At 39.6% G+C, this 24,954-nt stretch overlaps 3 protein-coding genes across 3 annotated transcripts; 2 read left to right on the forward strand and 1 right to left on the reverse strand.

Annotated features, from left to right (window-relative positions):
- Positions 1 to 2,007: 2,007 nt before the first annotated feature.
- prmt5 (protein arginine methyltransferase 5) lies at positions 2,008 to 13,852 on the reverse strand. The gene is made up of 16 exons (XM_030160468.1): positions 13,732 to 13,852; positions 13,325 to 13,443; positions 12,475 to 12,560; positions 12,141 to 12,275; positions 10,834 to 10,946; positions 10,664 to 10,713; positions 10,397 to 10,560; positions 10,154 to 10,315; positions 9,795 to 9,872; positions 9,031 to 9,089; positions 8,797 to 8,919; positions 7,359 to 7,534; positions 6,922 to 7,125; positions 6,725 to 6,835; positions 5,977 to 6,041; positions 2,008 to 2,740 (listed from the first exon to the last, which is right to left on the reverse strand). The coding sequence occupies exons 1-16, from the start codon at positions 13,827 to 13,829 to the stop codon at positions 2,588 to 2,590; spliced, it is 1,896 nt and encodes a 631-aa protein (XP_030016328.1). The 5' UTR covers positions 13,830 to 13,852; the 3' UTR covers positions 2,008 to 2,587.
- Positions 13,853 to 14,605: 753 nt separating this feature from the next.
- psmb11a (proteasome 20S subunit beta 11a) lies at positions 14,606 to 15,819 on the forward strand. The gene is made up of 2 exons (XM_030160640.1): positions 14,606 to 14,616; positions 14,967 to 15,819. The coding sequence occupies exons 1-2, from the start codon at positions 14,606 to 14,608 to the stop codon at positions 15,817 to 15,819; spliced, it is 864 nt and encodes a 287-aa protein (XP_030016500.1).
- Positions 15,820 to 16,694: 875 nt separating this feature from the next.
- Positions 16,695 to 24,021, forward strand: psmb5 (proteasome 20S subunit beta 5). The gene is made up of 3 exons (XM_030160469.1): positions 16,695 to 16,948; positions 18,411 to 18,717; positions 23,299 to 24,021. The coding sequence occupies exons 1-3, from the start codon at positions 16,724 to 16,726 to the stop codon at positions 23,580 to 23,582; spliced, it is 816 nt and encodes a 271-aa protein (XP_030016329.1). The 5' UTR covers positions 16,695 to 16,723; the 3' UTR covers positions 23,583 to 24,021.
- The last annotated feature ends 933 nt before the right edge of the window (positions 24,022 to 24,954 follow it).

Consider the following 24,954-nt stretch of genomic DNA (forward strand, 5'->3'; position numbering starts at 1 on the left):
TCACAAATAACAAAAGACTTCCAGCTGAAAGCCTCGATAAAATGAAAGGCTGGGTATTTATAGCCAATCAGCAGAGCCCACACTGTCACCATGACTTAGGCTCCTCCCACTAGCTCAGTCCAGCTCATCCATACATTGTAGATAATAGACTTCTTTCCCAGCAGAGAAATACAATGTTCCTAGTGTAATCAATATGTCACTGTCCCACTGAACATGGAAATGATGAATACACTGAGTGAAAATGTTGTGAATAAGATCTATTATAAACTACAAAATATGACAAAATAACACGTTAAGTTTATTTAGGTTTAACCATTGATGCATACAAATGTAGTATTAACAGGAGGCTGATTTCCAGGATTTATTCAACTTTACATTTAAACAGATTTTTCTAGATGGGAGAAAAAAGCAAACATGGGTTTGCCTGGTTGTGGATTTGAATTGTTTGCCCCATGGAAGTGTTTACAAAGACAAAATTCTGTTTTTACTTGGAACAGACAATGAAGTTTCTATTCCGAGTTTCTAAACAAACAACTAAGTCAGCCGTGTCCAGTTCTGTTTTCAGGAGGGATTTTAAAAGGAAAAAAAAAAAAAAAGTAAAATTCCATGTGAAATTCAGACTTTAACAGTCCACACAGTGGAGGTCTGGCATCAAAACATGGTTCAACCAAACTCAAAATAAAGACAGTAGAATATCAAGGGGAGCCTCATATACTTTATGAAGTTTCCCCCGGCAAAGCATTATTGTTCAGCACAAAAAGACAGCCAGACCAATATTCTGCTGTTATGATGCTGGACAAGTTAAAAAGAAAAAAGAAACAAAAAGCAGTCTACACAGTATACAGTTGGAGACTTTGCACATTTTTTTGCCTTTTGCACTGGTCAATGATGAGCTTCGAGCTGGATTTTAGTTCAACTTTATTTTTTTTTAGGAAATGTAGCATTAAGGCTGAAAAAAAACAAGACAGGTACTTATTTCAAGTTCCTGCTCCTTTTTGAATATTTTCCTTTCTTTTTAAATCTTTTTGTTTTTAATGTTATGTTTGAAAGAAATAAAAAATTACGTATTAGGAAACGATTGAGTAAAGACTAAAGCGACTCTATTGCGGAAAAGTTGTTTTTTTTCTCCGAGATGAAACTAAAAACTATGAAAAATACTGGAAATCTTATTTAACACGATATGATCAGATGTTATGTACCTCTACATACGAAAAATCCACTATTCGACATCCCTGTTTGTTTTGTCTATTTTGATTCAATAAAAAAATGCATCTAAAAAAAAGCATACATCTTATTTTCTTTTGGTTTATACATTCATGTACTATGATTCCTTTGCAGCAAATTCTATCAACAATTAGCATTTGGTTACAGCTGTGCAGGTGCAAAAAACTTGCTTAATTCCATGTGAAACAACTGCAAAACAACAACTTGTGTGTTTCTATCTGTAACAGCTGCAGCTTGCAGAGCTAACAGGTGCATGTTGCATGATAAGAGCAGACAGGGTGTGTTTGAGGACCTGCACAGAAGAGCATAACAAATGCTATGGTAATAGTTTGTGACTGGCAGGATAAGGTCCCAGTAAATCAGCCTGTACATTTAAATTAGGACGCTAACTCGACGCTTGCAGCCAATCAGACTGAGCAGGATGGGTGACAACTTTGATTGAGGATAGTGGATGTTTTACAAGATTAAACAGGTTTTATACGATGATATTTCTCTTCAGTGCACAAGTTAATGATAGTATGTGCAAGACATAAATACAGATAAAATACCATCTTCTGACACTTAGGGGGCTTCAGTGACATCAAACTATTTTGCTTTTTGTTATTCTAGTCTTTTCTGTCCCCTAAAGGGTGACATCTACTGGAATAAACATCTATGACATCAATGAATTTACTGTTTCTTCTAATATGAGGTCATCGTACATACAATAATAGCTATGGTTTGACTTTGAAAAGACAAGATTCCCCAAAATTTCAGTAAAAACAAACAGGAGAATGTACAAAGGACAATACAGTGTAGTCTTTATTGACATGGATCAAACATACATAAACAAAATAACTAAGGTATGAAGAGACAGCCCCCAGACATGTTTATGTGACCTGAATAGAACCCTTCCTCCGACACTTTTGTTTTCAGTACAGATCAGTACCTGTGCATCGGTGTGGAATGTGTTTGATAAGGCATAGGTCCTGTTACATTGAGTGTGTACGTCTAAAATACATGGCGACGACAGGAGAGGAAGGACAGCTTCGGAAAAACAAAGCGTGAGGAACCAGTGGTGAGGTGTTTGACCTACTCTGAAGGTGCTGTAGTCTGTGCAGTTCTGCTGAACCAGACTCTGACAATAAACTCCCAGTAACACAGACTGAAATATCGGCTTTATTCTCTACGTCGATTCAGAAGCGCCTACCACTAATGGTTCTCAAACCCAGACTGCACTGACATTAGGGGTTCACACCACAAGTCCGGGTTCTGACTGTGTATATAAAAAGAGCCGGGCTGCCCACACTTCCAGTGACACCGTGTCTTACAGAAACATGTGTCGGGCTTTGCCTCGTGTCGGGGGGGTGCCGGTGTGTCGTCTTCACAGGCCGATGGTGTAGGAGCGTCCTGCTGGGTTGTGGATGGCGGAGCAGGAGGGTTCGGTCACGGCCCATTCGTACCACACTTTCTTCCCGTTGTTGCAGCGCCAGAATCGAACCGTCACTTTGTCGTCCCGAGATATAGAGATGGGTTGCTGTGGATGAGGAAATGGAAAACACAACGATTAAGGGGAAAGAAGAAGATCTGTCAGTGCAGAGCTGAGCATTTATGTTTGTTTAAAAAGGTCCAGTGTGTGAGATTTAAAGGGGTCATGTTTTGCTAAACCTACTTTTATTAGTCTTTGGTTCATTTATTTGTGCATTTGGACCCTAATAGTTCATAAAGTTTGAATTTAAACCCTCCAGGTGCTGCAAAGCTATCTTTATATTCACTTTGTCAAAAATAGAGTGAATTTCTACAACCCATTTTAATTCCTGCTTTATTTATTACATCATGACATTTGCACATACAAGGTCCAGACCTCCAATGAACATTTCTCCAAATATGCCATAATTGTTAGTCAGCAGTGGTTGTAGTAAAAACTGAAAATATGTCCAAACTTTAAGCTGACAACCTAAAATGTTCCGTTGTTGGTTGAACAGGACAGAGCAGCACAGCCAATAACCTGGAGGGGGCGGGACATGAAGTGGCTTATGTGCATTTAAAGGGCCTTTCTGGTGTCATTACTCAGAAATAGGGTTGAAGATGGACCTGTGGAGTTGAATTAATGAAGAATGAAGAATTCAGGCCCAAGCATAGCATTTACAGTTTATGTAGACCACAGGGAAATGTTTTAAAATGCAAAATTCCACTTAAACAAGCAAAATATCACTCCTTTAAGAGGAGCTACTTGCAGAAACGGAATAGGACATGTAACATTCTAATTATAAATTGTATATTGTCAATACTTTTCAGTACAATTTTGTTTGATATTTTTATATTGTCTCTTTGCAGTAAGTGTTTTTGCTGCTAAGTAAGAAGAAAAGCTGCTAAATTGATTTTCATTGTTCCTGTAACAGTGACAATAAAGACCTATTCTATTCTATTCTATTCTATTCTATTCTATTCTATTCTATTCTATTCAATTCAGTGTTAATAGGGCTGCACAATTTGGTGAAAAAGTCATAATGTGACAACCTCAGGCAATATTATGAGTCAGCTTGTTTGTTTAGTCAAAAACACAAACCTGAAACTAAAAAAAAAAAAAAACAAAAAAACAAAAACATGTGAGTGAATGGTTGATTGTCTCTGTAAGTCAGCCATGAAATGAACTGGCATCAAGGGGTCTAGGGGTGTACGCCACCTTTGGTTGCGCTCCGATGACCCCTGCCACCCTCTCAATGACTAAGTGGTTCACTTACAGAGATGGATGGATGTTTTACACAGTCCCCATCTCTGCTCAGAGTCTCTATATCCAGATCATCACTATGCAGCAGAGGTTGAGTTCATTTATTTTTTATTCATTTCTGCAATTATGCTGCTTTTCTGCTGATGGCATCTGCTCAGCTTGGCGTCTAGTAAGCTTCATTTCCACTCTGGGTATAATCTTCTCTCAGTGGGGCCGGTTGTCATAGTGACACAGTGTAAACAATTGTGAAGTGATCCTTAGTGTGACGGCAGCTCTGAGCGAGGCAACAATGTAGGACGGCAAAACTTAAAATTATAATTTTAAGTCATTATTTTCAAAATTAGACAAGGTGTGAATATAGTTGTTCACACTTCACACAAATCTGTGGCTAATACATCAAGATAGAGCCAGAGAAAATTTGCTTTAATATTTTTGGAGATTTCCCACTTGCTTGAGTTGATGTCCCACCTCACAAAATGACACACATGTATTAAAGGGGTGATATTTTGCTTTTTTAGACGGAATTATGCATTTTCAAACATTTCCCTGTGGTCTACATAAACTGTAAATGCTATGCTTGGGCCTGAATTCTTCATTCTTCATTAATTCAACTCCACAGGTCCATCTTCAACCCCTATTTCTGAGTATTGACACCAGAAAGGTCATTTTGAGCGCTGGCCCTTTAAATGCAAATGAGCCACTTCATGCCCCACCCCCTCCAGGTTGTTTGCTGTGCTGCTCTGTCCTGTTCAACCAACAACTGAACATTTTTAGATAATCAGGTTGAAGTATGTACATATTTTCAGTATGGACTACAACCGCTGCTACTCACAAACATTTAAGGCATACTCGGAGAAATGTTTGTTGGAAGTCTTGACCTTATATGTGCAAATGTCGTGATGTAACTAGTAATAGACATAACAAATTAAACAGGAATTAAAACATGTTGTAGAAATCCACTATTTTTGCCAAAATGAATATAAAGATAGCTTTGCAGCACCTGGAGGGTTCAAATTCAAACTTTTTGAACTATTCGGGTCCCCAAATATACAAATAAATGTACCAAAGACTAATAAAATGGGTTTAGTAAAATAGGACCTCTTTAAGGCAGCAACGATTTCAGGCCGACCAGTCTGTGATCTGCATAACAGTGTACCTTGTATAGAACCAGATCACTTGAAACCCTGGCAAAGGTAATTCTACAAATAGTAACAGACTATACTATAGATAAAATGCCAAAAAACATGCAGTTGAGGTGAGTAGAGCTGAAAAGCAGTATTAAATCACCCTAACTCTTCCTTAATCTGCAACTTTAAATGTCAACATGTTGTGCTTATTTAATTGCAGTAGCTGATTATGACTCAATCATTAGTCCTCATGTATAATCACCTAAATTAGAACTGCTGCCTTTTATTTTTAAGTTTCTATCTACAGAGGGAGTCGGCCGCCTCCACAGCATCCACAGCGTTTCTATAATAGCTCAAAATGACTTCCTTCCCTTCTCCTATTATGCTTTTTTAATGGGTGGCATTTATGCACAATACAGTCACCAATCAAATTTAAGTGTAGACCAGAGTTATTAGCCCCTCACCAACTATTTTTTGACTGAATTCTAAAAAATCTGTATGATGCATGTAAAACAACCCATAGAGATATAACACTGGCATTTTTTTGAGAAGATCTTGATGTTGTAGGTGAATTCAAGTATTATGGGGTATGTTAGACTTCACATTATTGTTTCATGTGTGTAAAAAAGGGCAAACAAGGTAACATAACATTATACATAATGCAAGATTGCTTTTGCTCTATAATTTTCACATATTGAGTAGTGCTTTACAACAGTTGTAAATTAACAACCTCTGCAATAATCCATTGTGTTTAAAACTTTTATTAATCTAATACAGAAGCACATCAACATGCACCGTCTCCATTTAATAAAGTAAATCAAACAGCTCTAACTATAATCTGCAATAAATACGACACACAGCACCTTTAAATAACCAATACTTAATTAAATATATAACCAGCATTCTATGACTTACTTTTAGGGGGAACAAGATGGGGAACCAGGAGAACATCCCAGGGGAATGTGTATCTGGCTTTATACCTTGAAGAAAGACAATGACATATACATTAATATTCAGATGTGTCAGATGAGTCTTCATTGCCCCTCCGGTGCTACTGAATTACAACATTAATTAAATAAGAATTACTTGTTAATGCTAATAAAACCAAATTGATACAACTACCCTACAGCTAAAGTATGTTTATGATAATACTGTGATCTCTACGTGCAAAATTTAGAATCTAGGTGAATGACAATTTAACATATAAATAGCATTTGAATGAGCAAACAAAGACAGAGATTTGATTCATTTTACAGGAATAAATTAAGTTTACTTCCTCACTCTAGAAACATGGTTACTGAGGTAACTTTCCAACACCAGGTTTAGAATATGTTGACATTCTATACATGTCTCTGCCACAACTCAGCACTCTAAGCCTAATTCAAACAGAGGAATGCTCTTTTTGCTTCACCTCATCTTAGATGCTGTGTTTTGACAGTGGAGGAGTCAGTAAAAATAGACGTAGATGGCAGTTTGAGTTCCTGTGGGACACCATTTTTTTTCTTTTGGGTTTAGAGCTGAAAAATCCTGGAACCTCTGAAATTAGTCTTTGCTGAATTCCCGTTTTATCGTTTAATCATTAATGCTTGCTGTCATTTTCAGCTACTGTGCAATGTAATTGGAGACTGAATGAAAACGACTTTTGCTTTGAAAGTCGACTTACTGAGTGTGACATCTTTGTACAGCGTTGTCTCAAAGTAGCCAGCAAAGCCATGCAGCACTGAGTTACAATCCACTGAGAATCTGAGGCACTGATACCGGTTATTATTCATATCTGTGAGAAAAAGAAAAAGGGAGGGTCACCATAATCATAACACATATTAAATTGTGTGCTCTTTCATTCATGCAGAGCTTCACTACCTGTTGTTGGGTGTGTGAAGGTGAAGCAAGCTTTGGGGTCAGCCAACTGGTGGAAGTTGTGAAGCCTCACGACGTATGGCGTCTCAAAGTGGCACTCGGGGTCTTTATCACGTTCCCGGCAGCCTCGCACCTCATTGTAAAGCTTAGAGGAAGACAGAGGAGCCAGGTAGGACGTGTAGGAACAGGGAATGCTCACTCCATCATCTGAGATTGGCGTGAAAAGATGAAAGAAACCGAAAAGAAAAAGAGATTTGAGATGCAAGGATGCATGGAAGGTGATGGAGGATAACAAATGCTTTTCACTTTGGTTATTCTGGCACAAAGCAGAAGCTGAACTGCACTCAGTGGCTCTGCATCTTCAACACCTACATGTAGTCATTTAGTGCTAATTTGGGTTCATTATGAAGGAGTTCACTGAATAAACATCACTTAAGTACCTTTGAGAAAGTGCTGTGCCCCGTCTAAGCACTCAGGGGAGAGTTCATTGTCACCAAATGACCCGAGTAGCTCACTGACGATGATGTCAGCTTTTTCAGGCGCTGCCCATTCACGCATGTCACATGACACAACCGTTACCTGATCACCCCATTCCTCAAAGCGCCAATTCTCCAGCCTGCATTTAAAAACAAAAGCAAAAGAACAACTTTCATGTCAACTCTGCACATATTTATACAATTATATCCAAGTAAACTAGTCAGAATGGTAAGGATGGTTATATTGTCAATATTATGAATACAGTGTTTCAGGATCTCTGGATATTTTTTTGATGATTGGATTTTCTTTTCAGACACAGATATTTAAAAAAAGTAACTGGTTACTGATATGTTTCATAATACAAAAACTTAAGTTGAAATGCCAGACATTTTTCTTTTTCATTCTCAAAAATAAACTGAATAGAAAATGGTTTGATTTTCTTTTTCTCTTCCACAGAAAATAATATCCAATCATATTGTGAGAACAGATTGGTCATTTGCAAGACAAGGCTGCCAGTGATGACAGCTGTGGTTCTGAAAAGAAAATCCAATAACCCAGACATATGCTGACCCTTTAGAGACTGGAGCCAGTTTTATGAAGTCAGTTCCGGACTTGTATGTCTATAGCCCCTATTACACAGCACTTCTGTTCCGGGAATATTTCACCTTTATTCCGGAACGACGTCTGTGTAAATGAAATGGTGGGATCATTTGGTCCCACCTCTGTCACAGCTCTGTAATAGCTTTGGAGGTAGTAACAGAGCCGTGATTAAGGTGGAATCAAGATTCCGGAACGCTATGTAAAAGGAACACCTCTCGTTCTGCAACCAAGGTGTGACGTATTGCATGTGCGACCCCCGCGACAGGGGGGATTTAACAATGTGCACTTGTTGGGTACAGTAACAAACATATATCAACGCAACCAGAGAGATGTCAAACTGGGGAGACGCCAAGATCCGCGAGCTGTTGTCACTTCAGACGGAGGACTCTATCCATGCTAACATTTGTGGAAGTTGTGTGAAAGATGGGCCAACTCTGGAGAGGTTAGCTAAGAAGCTATGCTCGGGGTATTTCCGACGCACAAGTTATACGTCACGCTATACACTGTGTCACCGCCCCTTTGATTTCGGAACACAGGTCCGCTGTGTAAAAGTCCAGCCTGTCTCACCTCTGTTACTCCTTTGGCTTGGCTGTGAAAATGGGATCTCTGTGTAAAAGTGGCTTATATCCCTGAACTGAGTTCAATGTACTGCATCCCATTTGTATGTCCTGTACGCATCGCAATTCAATCAAACAGGTCACGTCGTGGCATATATAGTCAATAACTTTTGATGGCTAGATTAATCTATGACACTCTACATGCTAGACGTGTGTTTGCATTGAAGTGTGGTTTTCAACTCACGTGACTACAGCGTTGGGATTTTTCTCCACAGCGTACACCCTCAGCTTCCTGTCAGCCTGTCTGGCAGCCCGTAAGGACGCATTGACCAGAGGACCCCGACCTGCCCCCAACACCATTAAAACCCTGTATCAAAAACACAGGAGAAGATTACATTTCACATCCACTGCTCTACAAATCTGAATGGATTTCAGTAATAAAGCAAAATTTAAACATATTCTTTTGTCAGCTACTCACTGAACATTGGTATCCTTCTGCTCCTCAGGCACTCTGTCAAGTAGACATTTATATACAGCCTGTGAAGAGATTTAGAGAGATTTAACAACATATTGCATGTCAAGTAGTCATTCTGAATTAATGCCAAGTGAAAAACATATTTAATGGTTCTGAAAGGGCAACACAGGCAATGCAAGTAAGATTTACCAACTCCCACATTAAACGCTGACTGTATAAAAAAAAAAAAAAAAAAAAAAAAAGCAGCCGTGTTTTTAGAGAAATCCCATTGCTTAAGTCTAGCCTTATCACTTAATTTTAGTCTTGATTTATTTGAGCTTTCCATGCAGTTCCATTGCACTCTATAGCTGTAAAGGACTGTGATTTCATGAATACAAACTGTCCATCTTGATCACATGTGCATGTATGCAACCATTTATGTCAAAGCGTGAATGACACGCTTTATGCAGAGCATCAATGAGTCCCAAAGAAATAACAAATGCAACCTCAAGATGTGGAAATCTGTCATTTAATCCGTTGCTTGTAGGTCCCAGAGTTGGCATCTACCGAGTTTGTTGAAATGGTGTAGTGTCTGTTTCATATAACACAACTAAAATGGCATCAGCATAAAACTACAGACAGGTTAGTATTAGTTCTGGCTCTTTCTGAGTTCTGTTTAATTTCAACAATAGCATAATTTAACTTGCATTGAGGAGCATATCCACAAATAAACTGCCCTGTACTAACTCCACAACTTAGAAATGTTGTCATAAGCTTGATTGTGTTACCTGTTGATACTGTGAATACTTAATAGGATCCTTCTCAAACACTTCATATGTCTGAGACTCCAGATTGTCCATGAGGGGCTGAAAAAGAGAGGAAAATAATTTCAGAAGCCATAATCTTAATCATTCTTATGAATTTTACTGCCTTACAAGTATCACTTTCAACTGCTTACAATAACACTTCTGAACCTGCGTTTTTGTTTTAATTACTTGAGTTCATTTTGAAGCTTTACTATTTTTTTTTATAATTGTCTGTTTTATTACTTTTAACCACCATAGTTTCTTGGCTTTTTAAGCTATTAAATTCAGACTGAATAATTAAAAACTGAACTAATCTCTCATGTGCCACATAACTTTCCTACCTGGAGGGGAGACTGCAGGTAGTCTTCATAGCCCTTGGCAAAGAGCTCATACGCATTGGGTGCTGGCCGGTTCTGGTTGAGGTACTCCAGGTACTGCAGGTAGGATCGGAAGTCTTTCTCAGTGTGGCGGCTGGTGCCTGTGAAGATAAACTGGGCCTCCAACTGAGAACAGAAACAGACTTCCATTAGGACAACACTCCAGCAGGTTGTTGATTATCATCTCTTGCAACTCTCACAGTCTACCTTGAAGAGACGGAAGATAATTCGCTGATGGGCTTTTGACAAAACAGGGAAGCCCTTCTTATTTGTTAGGAAGATGCTGGTAGGAAGTATGGCTGCTTTGATGGGCTCCCCGAGCCACTTATCAATCACAGCATCTGATGGCATATCTGCTCCAACTTCAATAGCTTCAGGAATATAAAGTAGTACATTTTCAGAGGCAGACACAAACATAATTATTTTGTAATTCACTGACTTTGCCAGAGGCTGCTTCATAGTGCACTCGCTCACCCAGACAGATCCGCTTGTTGTAATCACAAAGGGTTCTTAAAGAGTGCCACCTAAAAGAGCAAAGGCAAGTAAACAAAATGAGTCTTGACTTTAAAGGAAATCAATGAAAACGGTTTTAGTATGCAGACAGCACTCAGTCTGTTCAGGAAGTGGACTGGTGTGAAACTAACCAGCTCCAGGTCTTCTCATCAACACTCATGTCATCGACGCAAGTGGTTGGTTCGTTCTCTATCAGATCCTCCCTCATGTCCTCTGGAGCCATTAGTGGAACACGGATCCAAAACTAAACCAGAGACAACAGCAGTTTACTAATGACTTCAGCTCTGTGCTTGACTTTTCTCATATTTACTACATATATTACAAGTAAGTTTGGAAATTTATAAAGATGTGCCAAAAAAAAAAAAAAAAAAAAAAAAAAGAAATCAACATTAGATTTGTTATTTTAACAAAATTACAATGGTCATGAATCAAGACACAAACAACCAGAATACAAAGGAAATAAGTAAACAGCATTAAAAAGTAAAAAGTCTGAAAGAACTATGAATATTATAGATGCTGTTCGGGATCATGTTGACAGAGAAAAAAAATAAAAGACAGGACAAGTGTTAAGAAAAACTATTGCACTGAGGGAAGCTTCCTGTAACATACCACAAGACTATTTTAGAAAACTTCCAGACTGTTGACCCAAGAGAGTTTAAGACGTCTAAACAGAGGTCACACTTAATTCTGACTTTAACCTGTAAAGACATTTCCTTAATTTTTTTTTTTCCTTTGGGGGGGGGGGGGGGGGGGGGGGGGGGGGGTTAGCACAGTGCTAATATTTCCTGCATTTTCTTGCCATATCTTAACACTAATATTCAGAAAGAAATGTGTAAACTCATTACAATCCCACAAAAAGAAGAAAGCTAAAAGTGGCTTAAGACTTTTGCAAATTACTGTATATACATCTTAAACATTCACTTTGTCAATTCAGTGAAGATTAACTACATTACTTTGATCACACAGATTTTTAGAGTAGGGGCCATTATGCCTTACAGTTGGCCCTACAGATTTTCTTCCGATTTTCCATCATGACCTGAGAAACCACAGTGAGGGGAGAAGAGAGGCCCTATAATGAAGCCACAGATTGAATTTCTCCCTTTCTCCCAATTGATTATCTATAAGGATAATTAGCCAGTCTGATGCATCTTAAGTCATGATTTCAAGTTCAGGAAACATCCCAGGCTGTTTGAAGACACACTGAATTTGGGCTGTGTAAACTTTTGACCCTTTAATAAAATAAGTCAGATAGTAAATGTATAATTCTCTCTTTCTCTGATTTATCTCATCATTAATAAAATAGTACGATTAACTGAAAAGGGGGAATTATACACAGAATAAATTTAAATTAAATGTTCCCATTGTGAAAAACTGAGTGTGAATATATTTGGTAAAGGTGTATATACATTAACATCAACATTAACCGCAATTTTCTTACATTTGAGGTGTGGTGTCCAGTGTGGATGTGATTTAGCAGCAGACGGGCAAGATTGGCATTTTGAGGGCCCTTCAGAGGGACCATGAAGACAGGCAGACCCAGGTAGGCTGAGAAGTTTAACTCCTGCACCAAAGCCTGGAGGGAAATATGAGAAATAAATTATGAGAGCACAGATGGTTGAATGAGGATGGAGCAAAATGAATTTACTTTAGCAACAGCATAATACATGAAATAACTAAAACTGCCATGAAAACCACTTAAACGTTACTTATTGATACCTCGACACAGAGGACAGGTTCAAACAAAAAAATGCAACAGCACAAAAAGCACTTACTGCCTCTGAATTTCTGCGTTCCGTTTCAATTTCTGAATCTGCGTCGATCCATGAAGAAAGTTTCCCAACAATAAGAGTATTCCAATCTAGGCAAAGTAAAGGGATGATTAAGAAAACTGAAGAGTCAATATGAAAATCAAAACAAAATCAAAATGAACATCAAATGATGCGTCAATGGGTTATGAACACTCTGCAGGTCTTATTGTGGATCCAGTTTTGCAAGGAGGTGTGCGTGGATGCAGAGTTAAAGCAGAAAGATGCAATCACAATGGAATTTCACATCACATTGTAATATTGTTCTTATATTATTGCAATTATATACTTGTATAACTTTTTTTTTCTTACTTTATCTACATTATCAAATGATTCATAAATATCTAAATGCTTTGTGCTTTTACTGGCATGATTAGATGTTGAACACATACTACATCATTTGAATTGTTCTGGCTGTTCCACTTTCTTTCTTTAATGTTCCAGCCATAAAATGTGTGGTGAGTGCTCCTTACATGTTACATGGATTACATGTTAAAACAAATCCAGAAAAAGGTGTGGGAGCTAATTTTTTTTCCCACTTTTTTACAACATTGGAAAATGGGCAGCTTGAGTGCCAGTCAGTAGCATCAACTGACAAAAACATCAGTTATAATTTGTAGTTGAACAATCCTGTGAAAATATCAGACATGTGGAGTGTGGGTCTTGGTATGTACCCCTCCTAGTGCCATTACAGTGAACTTTCATCTATTTACTTTAACATTCTGGAGCGCAGTTTCTCATTTTCACATGGATTGATGAGTGAATCGCAGGAATTCAGTCACTTATATGATGAGGATGAAAGACTAGAAGGACCAACCTCTTCCACACAGCAGCAGATCTGACCGGGTCTGGGCTCCAGGTCTGGATTTAGCGGGCTCTAACTCATACTCCCTCCTGAACCTCGGATGGAACAGGGGCATGCACAGGAAATCAAACCTGAACAGACACAGAAACACAGAATTTAAACACTGTTGTAGTACATAATATAAGGCAGAGCAACTACACAGGCATGTTTACTTAAGCCTCCCTTATCCAGATAATAACATTTTATCAAACAGTCAATTAAAGATAAAATATACACATCGGTGATCATCTTTGTGCCTGGGCACGTGCTGTCATTTCACCGGCTAGCTTAGCAAGCATCACGCACTGACTGAAAGCTAGCAAGAAGACCGTCTCTTGCCAGAGCTCACTTCTGCCTTAAAACAACAACACTCTCCTCACCCAAGTTTGGCAACCGCAGCTAACGTGTCGGCTACCTCTGGCACACAATTCAAATCTCTCCCGCAGGACACCCTGCTCCCCGTACTGACGGACGCCATGATTTAGCCGACTGAATGGATCGATGGGACTAGACAGTCAGATAACTACGGCTTGAGTGGAAACTGACGCCATCTTGGATCTGCAAGGACGTTAGTAGGTATTAGCTGTAAAGGCAAATTAGAGCCGTAATGATTTCTCATGTACTTCAGTTTCACATCTCATATATTATCGCGATATGCAGTGCCTAATTGTTTCTGTGTCATGAGTAGTGGACAGTACATAACTTTAACAGTGATGTAAAACAAATAGGTTTACGTACTTTTATTTTACTTAGAACTAAGTAAAAAACTTATTTCCAACTCCTTCCATTTTCCCCTTTCCTCTACATATTACGGAGAAATGTTTAACTACTTTTGAGTCCACTTCATTTTTCTAACAGCTTTAGTTACTTTTTGGGTAGTCCTACTTTTCAGAATTGATGATTTTGGATGTTTGCGAAAAACCAAATGCTCAAAAATAAAAATGAATCCCTTATGGATTGAGAAAGTTTCTTATATATAATTTGATCCGTTCTCTGCTGACCTGTACCCGCAGTTGATTGGACTGCAAATTGAAAATGACAAGTTTTGTATTAGTTTGTATAAACTTGTACTGCTGGCAAAATGACTTTGTCAGGCAGCAGAACATATGAGGTTTGCAGAGAGAAGCTTCTTGGGGTGTAGGTTTCATAGCAGAAGGATTAAATATCATTTATATCATCTGAGATGCTCCAAGTGATAGGTCCACGTTTATTAGTGGGCAAGTGCCCATATTTGGGAGGGCTATAAAAGGGAAAATGGTGAAAGAGTGAGAGGCTTCTGACTGTTATGTGAGCTTTCATTGTGGGCTCAGATTTACGGCCTTTGAAGAGAACTTTTTACTTTCTGGTCACTATAAAAGACATTTTGATCTTGCGATCAAGGGATCTCTATTTTTTACTTCTTCATTTGCACTGCTATGGCTTTGGAAGACATTTGTAACCTGAGAAATAGTTGTTTGCATCAAAACTGGCTACCTGCTTCACCAGCTACATCATTTCTTATGACTGATTGTTACAACCTTGGACTAAAGGGGCCAAAGAAGTCTCAAAGAAATAATGAGGTCCCACTGCAGTTTTTCATACCACCTTTGCTAAACTCTACCTCTTTTTTGAACAGATCACCATCATCGTATTTCCAAGGTAACCCTCCAGTGACGGTCCGCAGGCCTTTCCCTCTGTCTCACGGGACAACGACCCTGGGCTTTGTCTTCCAAGGTGGGGTCATTGCAGCTGCAGACACTCGTGCCAGTGCTGGGGGGCTTGTTGCTTGCCCAGAAGTGGAAAAGATTAACCCTATTCACTCCCACTTAGTGGTCACCTCTTCTGGGAGTGGTGCAGACTGCATGTTGTGGGAACGAATACTGACAAGAGAGATCAGACTCTACCAGCTGAGACACAAACGCTGTCTGTCCATAAGCGGCACTGCCAAGCTCCTTTCATTTATGCTGCATCCATTTAAAGGGACTGATGTGTGTGTGGCCCTTACACTTTGTGGTTGGGATAAAGAAGCAGGAAACATCGACTCTGTAAGAGAATACTCTTCTTTTATGACAGATGATAGCTCCACAAGTATTAACAGTAACCAGCTTGTTACTACCACAGCCTGCTCCCCATCCCCTAATAGTGGCCCAAAGCTGATATATGTGTGCAGTGATGGTGCCCGGCTGCAGGGAAACATCTTCTCTGTTGGCTCAGGTTCCCCCTATGCCTACGGAGTCCTAGACAGAGAACTGAGTTGGAGCCTGAGTAATGAAGAGGCCATTTCCTTAGCAAGAGAAGCTGTGTTTAGAGCCACTCACAGAGATGCCTACTCTGGAAACAATGTGGACCTCTTTCATATCACAGCCCAAGGATGGCACCAAAGGAAGAGGGAGAACTTGAAGGAGGAATATTACAGAGACATGAAGAAGAGGGCAAAGAAAGTTGAGGAAAGAAAAAGAATGGCAAATGAATTAGATACTCACAACTAAAAGGAACCCATTGTGTGTGGGTGGTGGTTACATTAATCTGACTGGGTTGCACCAACAGGGATTAGTTTTAAGACTCAACTTTAAATTATAGCTTAAAAGTTAAAAAACCGATAAGAAATGTTATGCAATTTTGCCTATAAACTTACATTTGAAATGGTTTAGTTTTAAAGATGGATTGAGAAACATAACAAAGTGCCTTGAGGGATATTTAAGGCAATATGTGTAAGATACGGCTTCAGCAAGTAAACTGATATGGAGCTGAACACTGTTGAATATTGCAGTGAAAGAAATTGAGCTTTGCTGCCAATGCTCTAGTTTCTGCTGGCCCTGATTTTATGCCAGTAGATGCTTCCAGTGGGTGGGTAAATACTAGGGTTTATTTTAATTTGTGTAAGCAAGCCTAGTCATATTTGTTAAACTATGTAATTTAGATTTATAGCCTAATAGATATTTGCTTTTAATTGTGCAACAAGTAACCCCACATTTAGGAATTTCTAATCCAGTTTAAAATGATTATAACCATTCTGACATTAAATGAATCCTTGTTGGTACAACACAACCTCAGAGTAAAATATTGTAGTTTGACACTGTTGATTCATCTTTTTGATGGCTAAAATAAATCTCTATGGCACAATTAATATGCTATATCATGTAGATAAAATAAAAACTATATATCCTTAAAATCTGGTTTTTTATTATTATTATTTTTTTTATCATATTGTTTACTTGTGTCAGTTACAATTTCTTCAACTTCTTATTGATCATTCTACACGTTGCTGCGCTGTAGCTGTAGTCTTCCACAAACACAGGGGGCGCTGTGTAATTTTCTTTTACCATTATGGCTTAATACAATTTTCTTAGCTCCAAACAGCGGAAGTTGCTTGCTCATTTGATAGTGTCAAAGATGGCTCTTGCTAGTGTGTTGAAGAGTGATTGTGCGGATTTTTCGTTTGATAAATGTCAGCCGTCAGAATTTGGTTGTGGGCTCAGGGAGACCGATGTGGGATTTGATGCTACACAGGCGGATGGATTGACTTTTTCAGTTAGAAATCCGCTCTCTGCCGTGGACGATGATGGCGTCGAGAGGAAAATAGAGTTTCTGCATGGAACCACCACTTTAGCATTCAAGGTAAGCAGGCTAACGCATCAAAGACTTTAAAAGAATTATGATGTTGAATTACTTGTTATCAAATGTACATTAAAAAGAGCACATTCTATTTAATCATTCAGAGGTGTACTCGTTCACATCATTTAGAAAATTGTAATCCGGCTAATGCAACAACTTTAGCATGCTAGCATAGCTATAAACCGCTTTCTCATCGCTGATACTCTCCTCTCGACCTTTGTTAAAGCTACAGTTATTGTTGACATTTTACTTCCTGAGCATCCCACTGAACCCAAGCTTGTTATGTCGAAGTTTTACGTCTTTGTAGTTGGTATTTCATTTGACCATATATGTCAGAACTTGATTCGGAAACGAGGTACCATACCATGATTGTGCACTGCTTTAAAGCTAATTGCGCATATATTCAAAGCTAGCTTAGTTTCCGTGATGATATGTCTTTTAATGTTATTCCTGTCTATTTACCATGTTTTAGATAAAAGTATTCATGTAAAACAAGGGTCATAGTATCAAAAACAGCTTGACATACTTTCTGCTTTAACTGGGACTTCAAAATAAAACAACAACCTGTAAGACTTTATTTATTTGGGCTTGAAACTTTATTGTATGTTTGTATTTATGCTAACGATTATTTCCCATCAATCATGAAAATGTAATACATTATGATGGAGATGTTGTACAAGGTTTTCTCCAAAGTTGGTTAACTTTATTTCAGTATGCTAAAGAAATGTTAATTTAACTTTAAACAGCAGATGTGACATAACTAGTACACAATTAAACTATGAACTTAATTCAGTTTTTTGTTCAAGTCTCACTGAATACCTAAAACCTCATTTGCTACTGTTATGAATTGTCAAGGCATCCATGGTCTGGTTTAGCTCATCTCTCTTTTCTCTGCATCTCTGTTCCAAACTGTTAAAAGTCAAACAACAAGTGCAGCTGTCCTCTCAAATATTGCAGTTTAGAACACAGTAAACACTCAATGGAAAACACATAGTTAGGTTTGTCCTCTTCAGGGGATTTGTTGATAGATATAAAAGACTAAAACAATGCTACCTTTATCCCTGAAGCTCAGTGAAGCGGGGTACCTAGTTGATAAAAATCACTCCAGCAGAGACCTCCCTTTGGCTGGCTTTCATTTTAAAACTTTACTGCTGTTGTGAGTCACTGATTGAAGCTTTTGGAAGGATGAGCTTCTTATCCAGCAGCTTTGTGTCAGAGTTGCACTATATTTCCCTGTGTTGTTGAGTCAAGACAAAACTAAGTGAAAATTGGTGGTGTCTGTTGTGGGAACTAGTATAGGTTCCACTTTATCATATATCTGTCCATTTAGATTCAACATATAGTAATACGCTACTTGTGGTACTTGAATTGTGGATAACCTTATATGTGAGTGGCTGTTGCTGTGCTTCCTCCTGCAGTGATGTTTCACACTAATGTGTTCCTGTCACGTTGTTGCCTCTTCCAGTTCCAGCATGGTGTAATTGTTGCAGTGGACTCTCGGGCCACAGCAGGGTCCTACATTGCCTCACAGACAGTGAAGAAGGTTATAGAGATCAATCCTTACTTGCTGGGTACCATGGCAGGAGGAGCTGCAGACTGTAGTTTCTGGGAGCGCCTGCTGGCCCGTCAGTGCCGCATCTACGAGCTTCGGAACAAGGAACGCATCTCTGTGGCAGCGGCCTCCAAGCTGCTTGCGAACATGGTGTACCAGTACAAGGGCATGGGACTCAGCATGGGAACCATGGTTTGTGGCTGGGACAAGAGAGGCCCAGGTAAATATATCAGCTGTATATAGCATGCACTGTATGTCTGACCAATGTAAAGGATCACGAAAAATGAGAAGAGAAATTTTTAACATTAATAAAAGTAGTTGGTAACAAAAGTTATAATGACTGTCCTGACCAACAGTTAGTTACCTTATGCACGAGAGACAGTGTTTTATCATTGAATGAGGTTTCTGTTTCATGAAAATATACAAGACCGTTCACAGTAAGATGACGTTCATATTAAAAACATAACCTGTGTGTTGGTATGACGACTTACACCTTCTGATATGGCTATGGCTGGGCTGTGCATACTCCCCAATGATCTCAGGTAAAAACCCTGAGATCTCTCAAGCACCATGCACCATTAGACAGTCAGTACATGTGTCTTCATAGAGTTCACCCATCACACTACCATTCTGTTACCTTTGGTAACCCTGATAAAGTATACTTAAAAAGTGGTATAAATACATACATGGTGATCTCAAGACAATTGTTAACTTAATATTGACTTAAACACAATGTTTGCTTGAAGTAAATAAATCAAAGTTTTGCTTTTGTAACATTGTGGATTGCAAAATAAAGATAATTCCTCTGAAGATTTCTTGCTCACCAAAAATCTGAAATGACACCTGTTTTTTATTGCAACATATCAGTTGTGAATGTGTTTCTCTAATCATATACAGCATATAGTTTTAGTAAGGCAACAGTATTTTTGAAATGTTATATCTTCAGTTCATGTCGCCAGAAAATAATTGACTGAAATTGTAAATCATCCACTACATTGGAAAAAACTGATATTAAATTTTTTTGGCCATATTGCCCAGCTCATAGTTGATTAATCAATAACTCAACAAAAACATACCAAGTGATAACAAAAATTTGTTCTTGTCTTACAACTTATCTTACACATTCATATTGGTGATTGACAGTCTAATAATGAAATAATCATAGATTAATTAACAATAAGAATATTATTAGAGGCATGCCTTAGCTGAGAAAATTCTAAACATTACAGCACATGGAGTTATAGCCAAATATGTCTCTTGGTTATGAAATATACTCTAATGGCTTAGAAATATAATTGAGGAAAAAAAAAATCTATTTTTGTAAAATTTTCTGCATGTTTCTATAATTTCATGTCCCGTTAGGATGTTTTCTCTTAGTAAAATGCTTACATTAGATGAATTCTATGATAAAGTTTTAATGTAAAGATGTGAGATAAGTTGTAGTTACCACATTAGCCACTAGGTGGTACTGCTTCCTCTCTTTTGGTCTTGGCCCCCTTGCAATCCGAGTGGTGGCTTTTGGATACCACGCAGTGTGAGGCCGTACATCACAGAAGGTGTGCTTAAAGAGGCCGCCACAGTGACACAGTAATGGGAAATCGATGAGGCTGGGACTGCGGGCCAGCGAAAGCGCAGCAGGATGATGGACGTTGGGTCTCAGCCCTGGACAATTGGGTCGCATGCATAATGCCCGTACACACACTGAGATCGATGCCGGCTTTGTCTGGAAAGCAGAGAGGCCTGTTTGAACACTGACAGCATGCTGGTATGCCAACAAACGTAAATGACACGTGTTAAATCCTGGACAGTCAATTGGGGAAATAATGATTCCTTTATTAGTCAATAGGTGTGGAAGCTTTCTTGGGGCCTCACATTGCCCATGATTGAATGGAGTGGTAAATGTCATGTAAATTAAATCAATTACGATTAGGTGGGAAGCTCATTAGCTGGCTACAATCATGTCAAGAGCACTTACTCCCTTGATGGAGTGTCTTAAGCTCCCTGCAAAGTAAATTGAATAAAAGCCATGTTGAAGAATCTGACAAATATGTCTCTGTGTAATAGTATTAAATATTACGACACCGTTAATCAGGCTGTTGTTAATGAAACCTGGTTTTGACTTGGGTTTGACAGCAGAAAGAGTCTTGGTGTTCCTGCACTGCTGCTCACAAGGACATAACAGGTTCATAATAAGGTGATATGTGATTAAATGTGATAAAATGGTGACAGATAGGAAATCTTGTCTGAGAAGACCCATGTGGCAGTCAGTTTTACAGCCGCTCCCACGAGAGTGATGTAATAGTTCTTTCCCTCCCTCTGTTCAGCTGCTGCTCCCCTTTCCCCCCCGATTCAATGGTGAATTCAAGTGGGAAGGACAGATGACGGACAGACACTGACCCATTTGATGTTAGCCACCCATCCATCGCACTGTGCTCCTCACCTACGTCTAAAAGCTGTCAGTTCAGCCAGCTGCACAGCCTGCTGTTTCTGAAAAAAAAGAAAAAAAGAGGGAAAAAAAGCCTCCTTAAGCACCTGTCAGTTGACTGATGGAGTGAAAGGAGACTCTCTTGGCTGCCACTGCCGCAATGCTCCAAAATCCAGGCAGCTTGCCCCCTACTTCTGGTTTAATGCGGGCCTCATGAATTTTACCCTCTTATGATGTTGCCTGAGCTTTCATCGCCGTTTCTTGTTTTTTCTTTTTCTTTTTCCCCCCAGTACAGTTATGAGGTGCAAACACCATTTAGCAATACGACAAAGACCACAGGTGTGTTTGGAAAGGAATGGATGTGGGAAGTGTTTTTTTTTTCCTTTCTTTTTTTTTTTTTTTTTTTTGGTGCCTCTCTGCTTCTATACTTGGACCTCCTAAAAGAGTCCTCATCCACCTCCGTTCACTGTGCTACTCAACACAAGAGGCTGTCTTTACAACTCTCTCTCCCTGCCTATTATGTTTTTAACGAGTCCCTTACAGTTTTCAAGAGGAACAGGCAGGTCTCAGAATGGCAAATTACCCCTGTGCATAGGCAGGCAGCACTGGATGATTATCATGGCAAGCTAACGACAGGCTGAGGAAGCTGCAATTTGCCAGTTGAAAGCTATGGTAAGCTCCTTTTTTTCAGAGTAGCAAGTGGTTCTCAATCCCTAATAGACTGTCACTAGTTTAGCCGAGGTACTGTGCAAGCGAGAGTTGGCAATCTGAGGGCATTTTCAAGTGTTTTTTAATGTGCTCGATGAGCGATGGCTGTGGGTATTAATCAGTTCTCAATGCATGCGTCCCTGTGTTTTTCTCTGCGAGTATGATTTTCACAGGTTTTATGGTGAGGCGCTATGAAAAACATGCCTTTTTTCACAGCAATCGTTTTTACCATCTGCAGGCCGGCTGTGGGCGAGCTCCCAGTCCGGCACTAGTCACCCCTTCCCCGTCACTCTGGGATCACGCCTAGCATGTGTGTCATGGCGTGGAACAAAATGTCTTGCATGTGTCCACAAAGCACTGTGCGCAGCAAACTGTCCCTCACAGGGCCATCGGAGCATTGTGGGCCTCCAGTGCACTTGGGAGCTTGTTCAAATGTGGAGGGGCAGGAAATATCCAGATTTGAGAATGTGTGTGTGAAAGGATATGAATGTACAGTCTGTGCTATTCTGATGGCCACAGGATGTAAGCTTGCTGGATTGTTTTTTTGTTCTCCCCCTTGAGGTGTAAGGTGCAGTTACCTGTGCAGCTCGAGTTGCAGGTCGATAGTTAATTTTTGGCGTGTTTGCAAGGATCAATAAGGCCGAGAGCAGGGCCCCTGGGCAGACAGCGATGTGGCCTGCGCCTTGTCAGCAGGTTCTGCGGCCGGCTTCATTTTACTCGAGGATGCAGCTGTTCATATCTGCCAGCGTTACTTCACTTGGAGAGGTTGCAGCTGTTCACATTCTCTCTCTAGAGGACATGGAGCGTGTGCACTTGCATGTTGGTTTGTGTTTGTTGTTGTTGTTTTTTTTTTTTTTTTTCTAAAAGTAGTGATGTTAGATGTGTTCCATCTCAGTTTTCTTAACAAATCTCAACACCTGAGTCAGGAGAATATAGGATGTCTTGGCATCAAACGCCACAGTCTTTACACATCCCTGCTGCCTTTTCTCACCTTTTTGAGCTCACCTTTTTGAAGATAAAATCAATAGGAAGGATAAAATTAAAATAATATAACAACAGCAATCATATCTACAAGGGTACGGAATTTATAAATGCAAAGAGATTGGCGGGTAAAAAGGAGTAGGGCAGAGCTAGGTTGTCCTATACAGATATTGCTATAGGCACATGAGGATAAGCAATTTGCCTTCAGCCAAATACCTTAAAAATAGGATCTACAATTGAGCCAAAAGCACATGCTTCAAATAAAAATGAACTCATCCTTATTCTGAGCAAGAGCCGTTAGTCTAGAAATCAGTGTAAGATTTGTGTCTCAGAGCTGAGCTGGCGGCCTCAAATGGGATAATACAAATTGTTGCCACTGGATTAAGAGTGGCTGCCAAAGACAAAAAGTACATTTTTGGGTACATGTGTACCTAATAAGTCTCAAGGTAAAACATCGTTGAGACCTAACATGCAAATCTTAGCCCTTATATTAAAAGTCCATTTGTTTCTCCATCTCCTTAATGACTTTCAACTAGAATTTCTGTATGCGTAGTCAGTCCCACCGGAGTGACTGAAGTATCTGACTAATGTATGACTTCTATGATAAAGACAAAACAGAGCCAGTCTATTACTTTGAATTGCTTTCCCCACTTTCTAATGGCTCTGCTTTTTGTCCCACCTCCTCAGGGCTGTACTATGTCGACTCGGAGGGGAACAGGGTGTGCGGTGACCTCTTTGCTGTGGGCTCAGGTTCCATGTACGCCTATGGTGTGATGGACAGCGGCCTGCGGCAGGACCTGACCATCGAGGAGGCCTGCGAGCTTGGACGGCGTGCCATCTACCAAGCAACATACCGCGACGCTTACAGCGGTGGGCAGGTTAACCTATACCACGTCCACAGCAAGGGCTGGACCAGGATCTCCCAGGAAGATGTTCTTGTGCTGCACCAGCAGTACAAGGGTCAGGCATAGTCATGTAAAGCAAGAGCATAGGGGAGACGAGGAAGTGGTGTTAATACGGGGGGGTGGGGGGTTTGGAGGTTGGAGTATGTGAGTTTTTTTTTTCTGGAAACAGATGTTTAATATGTTCCAAAATGTCAGTAGGGTCAAAACATGAATAAACAAGACTCATCTGCCTATTGATTTTTCACTTGCATTACTTCTCTGACCCGTTTTGACTTGTTGCTAGCTTAAAGATTTATATTGTACATTTTTTAAAATGCCTGTAAGCTCCACTTAGCCTGCACCGAGAATGATTTGAGGGGTGGCATAGAGGGGGCCGATGACTCAAACATGGTTTAACACGGTGTGGGAGTAGTGCAGTGCTTGCCCTACATACATTTCATTTGGATCATACCCTGGGAATCTACGTCTCCTTTCTCAATAAAACCTCTGATGTTCTTTTTTGTAAGTGGGCTTTTCTTGTCATTTCGCACTAGCACTGTTTACTTGCTTAGGTCACGGGACTATATTCTTGGTCATAATCCACTTAAATGAATGTATAGTCCCATCAGCTCAGCTTCCTTCTATTTTCCTACCATTTGTGTTTACACTTTCATCATCTGTTCACGCAGATGTTGGGATTCAGAGGTACATCTAAAGCCTATTTTGTCTATATGTTCTGCGTTTATTAGTGGGGAGTAGCACTGTCTAAATAGTACTATTTAATTGCATACCACCAGCCTCAGTAATTGTGCCTCCTGAGTTGTAACAGTGTGTTTTCTTCCCCTCATTGATAATGTTGCCTTCCTCTGCTCACGTTGCACAAATGCATCTTTTAATTGGAAGAGGAAATTTATTCTTTAATTCGTCCCCGACACACTTAGCTTCTCTATGCGCAATGTTGCGTGCCACCCTGCCACTGTGTTTTACAATGTAACGACCTGCGCTGGCAGTGCGTGCCCCTTCAGCGGTTTTTATGGGTGGGAATAAACACTAATAAAGGGAATGGGGGAGACATGTGAGAACCACTGCACTTTCCAACCATGGTTAAAAACTAGTTTCACAGGTGACTAGTTAGCAGATGGAATAGAAATGGGATTTCGATAAATGGAAATGAGCGGGTCTCGTCTGTGGTGCAGCCTCTAGGTAAATGAAGTGATGGAATTGCTCTGCCAATAGATTTGGATGCTGACATTGATAGTGATTACGCATACGTATATGGAAATCTGGTAAAAGAAGCAACAATTGAGAACACAACTTCCAACTCCTTCACCAAACTCTTACGTGACTGTGTTGAGGATGTGATTTCCCTCAGAGGGACTAGATACATAGATATCCTCAAATTAGACCATAATGACTAGGTCCTTAAGCACATTACATTTCTAACATACATAGCGAGGGC

Source organism: Sphaeramia orbicularis, chromosome 17 (genome assembly GCF_902148855.1).
Source record: "Sphaeramia orbicularis chromosome 17, fSphaOr1.1, whole genome shotgun sequence".
NCBI classification, from domain to species: domain Eukaryota; kingdom Metazoa; phylum Chordata; class Actinopteri; order Kurtiformes; family Apogonidae; genus Sphaeramia; species Sphaeramia orbicularis.

What these genes read in the sequence shown, in the direction of transcription:
- prmt5 (XM_030160468.1), bottom strand. Translation starts at nt 13,829, where the DNA reads ATGGCGTCCGTCAGTACGGGGAGCAGGGTGTCCTGCGGGAGAGATTTG. An exon ending in AATCCCAACGCTGTAGTCAC is followed by an intron (nt 7,535 to 8,796) that starts GTGAGTTGAAAA and finishes TTTTAAATGCAG; the next exon opens with GCTGGAGAATTGGCGCTTTG. An exon ending in CTTCACACACCCAACAACAG is followed by an intron (nt 6,836 to 6,921) that starts GTAGTGAAGCTC and finishes TTTTTCTCACAG; the next exon opens with ATATGAATAATAACCGGTAT.
- psmb5 (XM_030160469.1), top strand. Translation starts at nt 16,724, where the DNA reads ATGGCTCTTGCTAGTGTGTTGAAGAGTGATTGTGCGGATTTTTCGTTT. An exon ending in CCACCACTTTAGCATTCAAG is followed by an intron (nt 16,949 to 18,410) that starts GTAAGCAGGCTA and finishes TGCCTCTTCCAG; the next exon opens with TTCCAGCATGGTGTAATTGT. An exon ending in CTGGGACAAGAGAGGCCCAG is followed by an intron (nt 18,718 to 23,298) that starts GTAAATATATCA and finishes CCACCTCCTCAG; the next exon opens with GGCTGTACTATGTCGACTCG.